Source organism: Otolemur garnettii, unplaced genomic scaffold (assembly GCF_000181295.1).
Source record: "Otolemur garnettii isolate 467f Iridium unplaced genomic scaffold, OtoGar3 scaffold00010, whole genome shotgun sequence".
Lineage (NCBI taxonomy): Eukaryota > Metazoa > Chordata > Mammalia > Primates > Galagidae > Otolemur > Otolemur garnettii.
Window position 1 is genome coordinate 9,675,684 of NW_003852405.1, and position 11,725 is coordinate 9,687,408.

At 40.6% G+C, this 11,725-nt stretch overlaps 1 protein-coding gene across 1 annotated transcript in view; it reads right to left on the reverse strand.

Annotated features, from left to right (window-relative positions):
- MFSD14A (major facilitator superfamily domain containing 14A) overlaps window positions 1-9,983 on the reverse strand; it is a 43,851-nt gene extending 33,868 nt beyond the window's left edge. The window contains exon 1 of the mRNA XM_003784120.3: window positions 9,754-9,983. Coding sequence (XP_003784168.1) covers window positions 9,754-9,837 — 84 coding nt within the window. The 5' untranslated portion in view covers window positions 9,838-9,983. The remainder of the gene's footprint in view (window positions 1-9,753) is intronic.
- Between the last annotated feature and the right edge of the window lie 1,742 nt (window positions 9,984-11,725).

An 11,725-nucleotide genomic window follows, 5' to 3' on the forward strand; every position in this document is an offset into this window, starting at 1 on the left:
ACATGGCATGGTGTACACCCGGTGTCGGGAGCACATGGCATGGTGTACACCCCAGTGTCAGGTACATGGGATGGGGTGGGGTGAGGGTTGTGGGAGAATACGATGACCAAGAATATCTGAGGTAAAGGAGACAGGGTATGTGACAGCCAGAAAACAGGAGACCTAATAGCTTACTTCAGCGTCTTGATACCTAAGCGGCAACAGTTGAGGCTGAAAGGTCAGCAAAGGTGAAGTTGGAAAGGTAACTTACAAACGCTCACATTAAGGCCTTTAACCTAAGGCAGAAGTACTGGAATGTTTTAAGCCAAAGAGTGACATCACATCCCAAGACTGCCTTTCTAGAATAACTTTCCCTGTAATGTGGCAAAATTGGTTGAAAAGAATCAGAAAGACCAGAAGGCAGGCTGATACAGAAACCTAGGTTCGCGGTAACAGTAACCTGAATAAGATAGTGTCAGCAGGAACGGTGCAAAGCGAACAGATATGAGAAACATTCAGGGGCTAATCAATAGAACTCAGTGGGTGAGCAGATGCAGCAGAGGGGAAGGGAAGACCAACAATGAAGAAGAAGATTTCTGTTTCTGGCTTGGTCAGCCAGTTAGTGAGGAATGGAGAAAGCATGAAAGATCAAGGCAGTTTTAGTCATACCTGTTTGAGAAAAATACGTACAACATCAGCTAAATTTACAAGGCAAATTGAGCAAGATTATGCAAGAAATAACAACAGATTACTATATTAACCAAGTGAGATACATAAAAACCAATAGAAAAGCACTAAGATTGATAAAAAATACACAGGATATATAAGTTTTTAAATATTTAATAATGTTCTATATCCTATAGAAATTATCAAACATTCAGAAAGAACTCTGTCACAAAGGCATTCATGGCAGCATCAACTATAGTAGAAAAAATGGTAAACTAAACGTTCAGCTCTTTGTTACACATCCTATAGTCAAATCACAGTATGTAAACCAGACAGAATAATATGAAGCCCCAAATTGTTTGCAGATGATTTATAATGATACGTAAAAATGCCTATGGCAGGGGCCCAGCATGGTGGCTCACGCCTGGAATCCTAGCACTCTGTGAGGCCAAAGCAGGTGGATTGCCTGAGCTCACAGGTTCAAGACCAGCCTGAGCCAGAGCAAAATCCCGTGTCTAAAGAATAGCCAGGGAGCTACTGTGGCAGGTGCCAGTAATTCCAGCTACTTGGGAGGCTGAGGCAAGAATAACTTGAGCCCAAGAGTTTTGAGGTTGCTGTGAGCTGTGACGCCATGGCATTCTACTAGAGGTGACAAAGTGAGGCTCTGTCTCAAAAAAAAAAGAAAAAAGAAAAAAATGCCATGGAAATGTTAATTTTTTTAAAAAATCAAAGCAGGGAATAATATTGTTTATTGTAGGTAACTTGACTATGAAAAATAAAAAATGTGTTTGCTACACTATTCTGAATTTTCTAAATCATTTCTACTAAGCATGCTTGTACCGTAAGAGGAAAATGTGTTATTTAAGAGAAAAACTATGTCAAACTAGCATGGAAAAAGATAGGTAGCTTACTTGTCCCTCTTGAAGCATTCTATCACATTTCCCAGAATTGGTAGAAAAATGCAATTACCAAAAAATAAAGCAGAGAAGACATTTGCCTGTTTTGAAGTAGTAGTTATGTTGAGAGCTGTTATTACACACATATTCATTTCTTATATTTTAAATTAACTGAAAAGCAATACAACCTCTTTATAAAATGGACACATTTCAAAAATATTTCACTGATTTGGATGAAGAAAAACTCTAGGTAGGACTTCTGACATAGGTGCTGGTGGTTTTAATGGCCTGCCTACCCGTAAGCAAAATATCAGTACAATACGGGAAAATTTGGTCATGGACTGGGCAGAAAAAGCAGAGGGGAGAGGTAACGGACAAGAAGGCATACAAACATCTGCCCAGTTAGCAGGTTACGGTGTCTAGAGCGCACGCTCAGATCATACAGAGTTGATCTATAAATGGTGTGTGAGGACGCTCAAGAGAACAGCAAGAGGTAAAAAGGGAAGACTTCTGGAGAAGACGAATCTGAACCTACACACGTACCCAACCACTAATGCCCACATACACAACTGTAACAACTACTGTACCAAAAGTCCATTCAGCTGAGTAATTTCTCTCTTATGGAGGCATGAGAGAGAGACGGTTCCATGGGAGTCATCTCTAACTGTAATCTGAGAATTCAGGGACAATCTCCTTTATTCCTCACCTCTGCCCCCAACCTAAGTCCCAACTTTCCAAATCACATTTTCCATTGGTAACAGACCATAGTTTTATCACTTAGGCTTTTGGCTGGGTCTGTAAAAATCTACTTATTTATTCTTTTACCCTGTTACACTGAACAACTTTTATAAAGGTACTTATTTTATTTGGCCAAAATTTATCTTTTTCAAACTCATGCTCCTTGAGACAGCCCTGGGCTTTATTCTTCCATGGTCTGTATCAGCTGGTACAGGCATAGCACACAGGTGCTCAACAGACGTTTGTAGAACTGAAATGAACTAACCTACAAGTCTCTTTTCCCTACTATCATAGTATTCAGGATGTTCTATTTAAACACTGTATGTCCATTAATTAAACTTTCAACTTCCCTGTAAGTCCATCCCCTCTACCTTGATATCCCGTTGTTCACTACATTATTTATCACATGGATTGACTACACACAGACACTAGGTTAAAATAATAATGAGAGAATATTACTGAAGATTTATGCTGGTTTTCATTCATCATTTAACTTACTCTTTCTAATGACCTTTCAAGATAAACACTATTGTCTCCATTTTACGGTCCTATACAGCAAATAAGAGATGAGTAGAGTCCATCCGAGCAACCCCAAAGCCCAACTCTTAACTACTGCATACACAGCCACAAACTATATTACTCTCTTAACTATAGGGATCGCGTCTTATCCATTTTTGAACACTAATGCACAGCACAATGCCTGTTATATAAGGGGTATAAGTGAACCCAGGGCTTATGTACTAATAGTAACTAGCCATTATAATTCTATTTATCAAATAGCATGCCATCTTGTAAGGAAACAATGAGAATAAATCAGTCATTTTGTAAAACAACTGGCTTGGACTCTTTAAAAATGTCAAGATCATTTTTTAAAAAATATTTATTATCAATGTTCCAATTTTGAACATTATATATACATCATTTTTTTTTTTTTTTTTGCCTCAGCCTCCCACGTAGCTGAGACTACAGATGTCCAACACAATGCCCAGCTATTTTTTTGTTGCAGTTTGGCCAGGGCCAGCTTTGAACCCGCCACTCTTAGTACATGGGGCCAGCGCCCTACCCACTGAGCCACAGGCGCTGCCAAGATCATTTTAAAAAGAGAGGAAAAAAGTTATCTAGACTAAAGAGAAGCTGAACAAAGACAGCAACTAAGCATAACGATTAAATCTTGCATCAAAAAAAGACAACTATAAATATTATTTTTGAGATGATTGGGAAACAGGACTATAGATCACGTATGACATAGCAGTGCTGTATTAATGTTAAATTTCCTGATTATGGTGACTGTATAATGGTTACAGGGAAGATTAGCCTTATTCTTAAGGGAGGTATCTGTGTATTTTAGGGATAAAGTGTCACGCTGTCTACGAGTAACATTCAAATCAGAAGGAAAATGTGAGCACATACACAGGGAGAGAAAGTAAAAGCGAATGTGGCGAGACGTTAACATCTAGTGAATCCTCAAGCTGAGATGGGCAAATGAAGATTCACTATGCTATTATTGTACCTGTTCTGTAGTTGCAAAAATTCTCACAGTTTTCATTAGAAAAATTGAAAAACAAGGAATGAAGGAAAGTAATTTTGAAGTTCTGACAAGTTATCAGTCAAGAATAAGGGTAAAATACATCTTAGAAAAACTAATGCTTTTCCCATTAATGGTAGGCAACTACTGCTATGCTGACTCAGATAATTTAATGTAAAAGTCTTACGCAGAAGAAAGACAAAGCTACTTAGCTGAAGGTATCATAGAATTGGAGCTTTTCAGGGAAGGACCAAAAGAGTTACTATAAAAAATAACTGCAACTACAGAGCTGCTTGTATGGGATCCTGACACATGATGGTATTACTGGAGGAAATACAAGGCTTTTCCACTAGTATCTGGTATCGGGGCATTTTCCTCATTTTCTCAGACTTTAACCAAGTAGGGCAGAGTTTACTACATTTGTAAAGCAAAAAGGCAACTGACGCTCTATTTCCTGAAAATATGAAGCACAATAAACATGCAGTGACACCATTATGCTTATTAAGTCACACGGGCTTAATTTGTGGTGAGATTTAAAAATTATCTTCCTGACATGTTATAGATCAATTTTAAAGCGAAAGAAATTCAGTATCTGAAAAAAAAAAAAAAAGAAAGAAATTCAGTATCTGTACATCATCACTGAGTAAAGAGGCATTGGTTAGAACTGCTCCCAAACAGAATGGAATATAGTTCTTAAACATACAGTTAACAAGAGTGCATTGAGTTTTACACTTAGAGCAGTGGTGTGCTTGGGGCTTAAGATTGTATCACTTTGTAGTAAAGTCTGAAAAGATAAGCAACAGACATTGTTAAGTATCATCTTCCATTCTCAGCAGGAAACGCTGTGGTTGATAAATCAAGTCATCATCATTATGCTGTTTCGAATGACTAACTTGAACTGTTAAAAAGATAAAATTAAATTAAAAATTAAAAAACCACCACTAACTCAAAAACCAAACTGTCATCAACATCTAGGATGGAGCCTGAGCTGGTCGTGGTGTGATCTCTAATTACTCGACTTACATAGCTAAATGACAAATATGTATTATCTACTATTCCTTGTTTAAAAAAAAAGACTCCCTAAGGGAAAATATTTTATATGGCCAAATTCACAACTGTTTTTATTGAGAAAGTTGACCCATTATTTAAGCTAAGCTACTACATTTGACCATCAAAGAGACAAGGCCTATTGCAGGGATCTTGATGGACCCTGGCGGAAACTGTCAACTGTTACCTTGACACCTCTAACCAAAACAAAGCTAAAGACAACCTGAGCTTTTAAATAAAAAATTTAAATCATATATACTTAAATCAGAATGCTACTTAGAAAAAGCCAATCTTTTTACTTCAAACTTTTGATATCTGTAAAGTAGTAGGTGAATTTCTGCAAATAGCATGATTATATTGAGAAGCAGGTCTCATACCAAGATGAACAGGACATATATACAGTAATCTGAGAAAACTGCTTACTAACTTATCCCTAACCACACAACCTAAAGCAAAAGTTGATCTATGGAGGTAAAGAGCCTAAGTCGTTCATGAAGCAGCCTGCCCCATACCTGCCACAGTCATACACACACCCTGCTGTTTCTAGGCATTTTGAAAGGCACCACAGGGCCCCTCAGACCTATATGCTAGTGACTGAAAGTTACTTAACAGCCTTCTGGGTCCATAGAGGAGCTATCTGCCACTGCTGCAGCTATCCTTGTAGGTAAAAAGTTGCCGCAGACTCCTATTTACTCTAGTTAAAATGAGAGATACCAGGAAAGAAACAATTTGATGCTCTCCTTTTCTGGGCATATGCTTTTCTCCTTGGAATATATTAATTCTTTTTTCTCCAGTACATCTCACAAAACAGTTCACACATGTCTTGTTTTTTATTAAACTTTTTTGAGACAGAGCCTCAAGCTGTCCCCCTGGGTAGAGTGCCGTAACATCACAGCTCACAGCAACCTCCAACTCCTGGGCTCAAGCGAGTCTCCTGCCTCAGCCTCCCAAGTAGCTGGGACCACAGGCACCCGCCACAATGCTCGGCTATTTTTTTGGTTGCAGCCATCATTGTTGTTTGGTGGGGCCAGGCTAGATTCAAACTCACCACCTTAGGTGTATGTGGCTGGCACTTTAGCCACTTGAGCCACAGGCGCTGAGCCTTTTATCAAACTTTTAAAGTCGTTTTACCAATTCACTGTGAAAAAACTGAACATTTTTTCAGTGATTTAGCCCCACAATTGTATTTACAAAACAATAAAGATCCCATAAAAATAAGCAAATTTTTAAAATCATAAGGAAAATTCAATTTGAACAATGTAAATTACTCTTTAGCTCTTAGCCTCTAACTGGAATGCTTATAAACAATCTGTAAACCACACATGATTATGATTTAACAAAACAAAATTTAGTATTCTAAAATACTAAATGCCAGAAAACATTTTTAATTCAATGGTCTTAAGTGGTCTACACTGAATGAGTCACATCAAAATGTTAGCTGCATATGTTAAAACTCATAACTGTGTATCTATAGTATGGATGCTTTAAAAGTGGTGAACTCATAGGCATGGTGGTTCACACCTGTAATCCTAGCACTTTGGGAGGCTGAGGCAGGAGGACCCTTGGAGCTCAGGGGTGGGAGAGCAGCCTGAACAAAGCAAGACCCTGTCTCTACTAAAAAAGAAAAAATTAGTTGGGCATTGTGGTGGGCAACTATAGTCCTAGCTACTCTGGGGGCTGAGGCAGGAGGATCACTTGAATTGAATTTGAGGTTGCTGTGAGCTACTATGGCTCTCTAGCTTGGGCAACAGAGCGAGAGATCCTGCCTCAAAAAAAAAAAAAAAAGGGAATTCAAGGTCATGCTTACTTTCACCAGTGAAATGGTGCACAGTATGTGCTTAAATAAATATTTATGAACATAATCTGTGGAACTTATTCTTTAGTTACTTATGCTGTTCTTGGACATAACAACTGCTTTTAAACTTTTGAGACGTATGGACTCTTTAGGGCAGCAGTCCTCAAACTTTTGAAACAGGGGGCCAATTCACTGTCCCTCAGACCGCTGGAGGGCCAGACTGCGGGCCCCAGGACGAGTCTATTGCTAAGCAGGACAGGCAGCGGCAGCAAAAACACCCGGCAGGCCGGACAAATGTCCTAGGCAGGCAGCATGTGACCCACAGGCCATAGTTTAAGGACACCTGCTTTAAGGAATCTTCTAAGGAAAATGTATAGTTAAAGAAAATTTTGGAAATGACTTTTGGGTGAACAGATACGGGTTAGGAATGACTGATACAGAATCACACAGCTTAATGTAATTTACCTTAACTGTGTACAATTCAAATAGGCAGCATATTAGCCTTATCCTGGCTTCAGAGCCAACTGCAATACACTTCAAGAAAAAACAATTTTATCAATTGACAACCGAAAAAAAAAATTTTAGTAACACCATTAACCTGGTTCATTTAGAAGGGTTCAGTTCACTTCTTCAACTATTAAACACTATAAATCTGCTCTAATTTTTTGACAGTCATCAACTCACTTTCTTTATAAATTTTAATATTGCCTGAACGGCCTTGTAAATACATCATCAGCAGAAGGACAATGATAAAGAATTTTAATAACGTTGTTGAAAAGGAAAAAGATAACAGAAGGCGATCAGATCAGTACCACTGACCAGATATGTAAAATACTATCCAAAGCCTGTCATGTACAACCGTAAGCTTCAAACACCTGACCCTGAATGAATCTACCCAGCATTAGAACTTTGTAAAAGCTCTGAAACTGTAATGTCAATAGTAATAGCTCTAAAACAGTCTATGATACAATGTAGTAAAAAAATACATACAAGAACAGAATATCAAATGGCATTTTCCCCCTTTTTAAAAAAATGTTTGTAGCAGATTAACTTAGTAGAAGTAGAGAGGCAGAAAAACAAATGCCATTTTAAAATCATTCCTGTGACTGCAATTGTTATACTTTTTTCATTTTTAAGGCTAGAATAGGTTAAAATACAAATAGTGCAAAAAATTCTCCTGGCTGTGTACAAAAAATAAAATTACAATAAAAATTCATCTAGGAATGTACAACTACAAAATAAAAGTGTTTTTATCAATTTAAAATCCACATACTAGGTTCTGTGGCATTCAAAAGTACAAAAAAAAAAAGCCCCTATTTTAAAAGACAGTGCTTAGAATAAAAAATGAAACGTTAAGTCTATAAAGATGAGAAATGATGATACCCTCATACCCACAGCTCTCAAAAAAAGTTTTCATTTATTCATTTATGTGCCCTCTTAAAACCTAGGGCTGATGCAAAACGTTTTGTGTCCTAAAGCAAGCTAAGAATTCACTATAATTTTAGTAAATGACAGAATAAAAAAGATTAAAAAATTGTTTCCAAAATTCACAGGACTTGTAAAGGATCTGCTTAAAGTAAATCAAACAAAACCCCAAAAAGATTTTATAAGGAAAAAGAAGGAGGGTTTCTTTACTGCAGTTTCATTCTTATCTTTTGTAAAGAATACTGATTTTAAAAAGGTCACTGCCACTATTTTGTAGATTTTTATGAAAAATTTAAAACATTCTCTCCTCTACAGGTTGAAGAAGGCCAACAGTATTTTTCTCCCCACATAGTTCTTACCAACTTGGTCAAAAGAGGTACAACTATTCATAACAGATGTCATCAAAATAATGATTTAAATAATCAAGGTCTATAAAAAGAATCTGAGGAATTTTGAAGTTTCTTCCTTCAACAAATTCCAAAGCCACGACATACAATAAATTTAATAGTTAACAAAATATACCCTGAAATCACATCATCCCAAGTTAAATTCTGGCATATTAACTGGCCCATGTTCTGAAATGTCAAAAGAAAGTTGTGCATTTCAACTGAATTCAACGATTCCTCAGTGATGGCCTACTTACAGTATTTCGTACTGGGCTAGCAGCTGATCGGGGTTCCAATTTAATATGAACAGAAACGGAATTAAAGAAACCATTTCTGCACCCTTCTCAGGAAAGGAAAACATGTTTTTCACTTTTTCATTCTACTTCAGAACGTGATATCAAAGGGTGCAACAAAGGCGACAGAGTGTAGCAACAGGGAATCTTAGCATAAAAAAGTGTAAGCGAAGGTTTTTTTTTTTTTTTCAATTAAAAATCCTAGGTCCCCTGCTGGTTAACTACACCACAGTGCACAAAGTTTATTACGATGACAACTGTCTCTAAAAATCAAAACCTTTCTTTCTTGTTCGCAACCTGCCTTTCTTTCAAAGGACCTTCCCTTAATCCTTAGGCCTTGATCAATTCTAGCAGTAGTTTTGATCTCAGGGCAGGTGATGACTGCTCTTTGAAAACCAGATGCAGGCCCCAGGTGTCCACCGTCAGGCTGGGGACTGGGGAAGCGAAGGGGAGACCCAGCCCCTGACAGGGTCTACCTTACTGCACGCAGCTAGGAGCAGGGGCACCGACGCACCGCGACGTGGAGGCAGAAAGCGAACGTACTGCGGGGCCGCAGCGGGGTCGCCGCTCCAGATGCCACCCGTTAGCAACCAACATATGGAGGCAAGGATTGCTCCTGGCCCCTGGGCAATCGCGGCGCCGGCTTCGCAGGGCCCGGCAGCCAGGCGACGCTGCGGCGGCGAGGGAGCCGGCACACCGCTCCCCGCGGCAGCGGCGCACGTGGGGTTCACGCCCCAGGGCCTCGGGAGGCGGCAGGAGCTGAGGGCGGCAGGTGCGGGAGAAGCCGGGGGCTCCTCCGGGAGGATGGGCCCCGGAGGCCGCAGGCCAGAGCGGGGGAGGACAGTCCCCGGAGCAGCGGGATGGGGGTCCGGGAGCCCGCGACGGCGGACGGGGTCGGGGGGAAGAGGGCTGACCGGGGCGCCTGGTAGCGGCAGCGTGGGGGGCGGAAAGAGATCGGATGGGGGCCCCGAGGGTCGCTCGCCGGCGCGGAACCCCGGCTCACCGTGCCTCCGTCCTTAATGATGATCTTCTTGGCCAGCATGATACTGCGGTTAGCGGCCCGTTTCTTCTTCTTCCCCTGGGTCATTTTACCATCCTCGACTCCTGGCGCTGCTGCAGCCACTCCCGGGGCGGCCGGCCCCAGCGGCGAGTGCCGTCCCGCCACTACCGCCGGGCCGAGCCGCTCGGGATGCCCGCCGCCATCTTGAGGGCCCGGCCTGCCTCCGGCGGCGCGTCACATCGTGCGATCGGCCGACGGGCCCGCCCCGCCCACGTGACGCCGCCCCGCCCCGCCGCGCGCCGCAGTCCGCGCGGGAGGGCAGCCCGCAGCCTGCTGCCTGCGGTCCCCAGCTCGCTTAATCCTCGCGACGGTTCTGGGTGGTAGGGTCCAGTAGTGTACTGTCTTCACGGATGGAATTTGTTTCAAAGAGTTACTCCCCGGTCACGGAAATACGGCCGATAAATGGTTGCACGGGAGTTCTAACCAGATGTCCTAAACTGCCCGCACGACCTCCAGCTCTGTTCTAATCAAGACGGGAAGTGAAGGGAACAGTTAAGAGAAGTCATTTTCCAGAAATAGCGGGTAACCTAAAAGGTAAAGATGGCTTTTCAGAAATCGTCTTTTGCTCAGGGCACCCCACTAAGAATTCAACTGGGTCATGCTTGTTTCCCTAAGTCCCAGGATTTTTCTTTATTCCCTACCAATGAAAACTTACATGACTTCTGTCACGCTTTGTAGGCCACTACCTTTCTACTAAATTATTTAAAAATAAAATTAATGGGAAATTGCTAGAAAGGGCAGTTAAGACAAGTGGAATATGGACTGTAGATTTAAAGTATTGTCACAATGTTAGATTTTGATAACTACTATGTTGTATAAGAATATCCTTTTTCTTACATAAATGGTGAAGTGAAGGTACGATGCACGCTACCTACCTTTAAGTGGTCAGGAGATAATACATGTGGGCATGAGCGCGTATGTAGGTGAGGGGAAGAGGGTCAAAGCGAAGTGGTAAAATGTTAAAAAAAAAAAAAAAAAGCGAAGCTAGGTATGGTGGTTTTAAGATACATTCACAAATTCAAAGGTATTCCTCTCTAGGAGATAGGGAATTTAACTTCCCTCCCCTCGAGTGTGGACTGGTCTTAAGGACCTTTCTGTTTGATAAAGTGACAGTACTGACTTCAGAGCCTAGGTCATAAAAGGCACTGCATCTTCCCATTAGCTCTCTTTTTCATTCATTTTGGGGCCCAGAGCCTGTGGAAGTCAGCTGCCATGTCTTGAGGTACTAACACAGCCTATTCAGTTGTCCAGGAATTATAGCATCCTACCAAAAGCCTGACTGCAATTCCTGCGAACATGCTAACTACACCTTCATGAGACCCTGAGCTCAGACTACCCAGTTTAGCCTCTCCCAGAATCCTAACTCTCACATAGTATGTAAGGTAAAAAGCACTTGGTTTAAACCACTAAGCTTTGGGATTATTTTTTTATTTTTATTTTTTTGCAGTTTTTGGCCAGTGCTGGGTTTGAACCCACCACCTCTGGCCCCAAGGTTTGGGATTGTTAACACAGATCAAATATACAGGATGAAAGGAAAAAATACAGGTGAAGGGAATGTGTGAATTTTTTGCACTATTCTTGCAACTTTTCTGTACATTTGGAATTATTTCAAAATAAAATGTTACAAGATAAATTTGGTTGAATTTTCTGTTTCTTTTATTTCCATACTGACTAGGAGTGGAAAACAAACCCATTTCCATGGGAGAAACCAGCCATTTTAGCCTGATAGATACTTCCAGTTATATTTTCCCATCAATCATCATACTTGTTTTAAAGAAATATTCTGATATTGAAACTTTTTAGTTGAAGTCCATCTTGAAGCCCTTTAGAGAAAGTAGTATGGGATAGATTACATAATTAGACCCTTGGGAGCATGTTTTGGATGTATGTAGAAGGCTGGTAAGATAATTCGTGT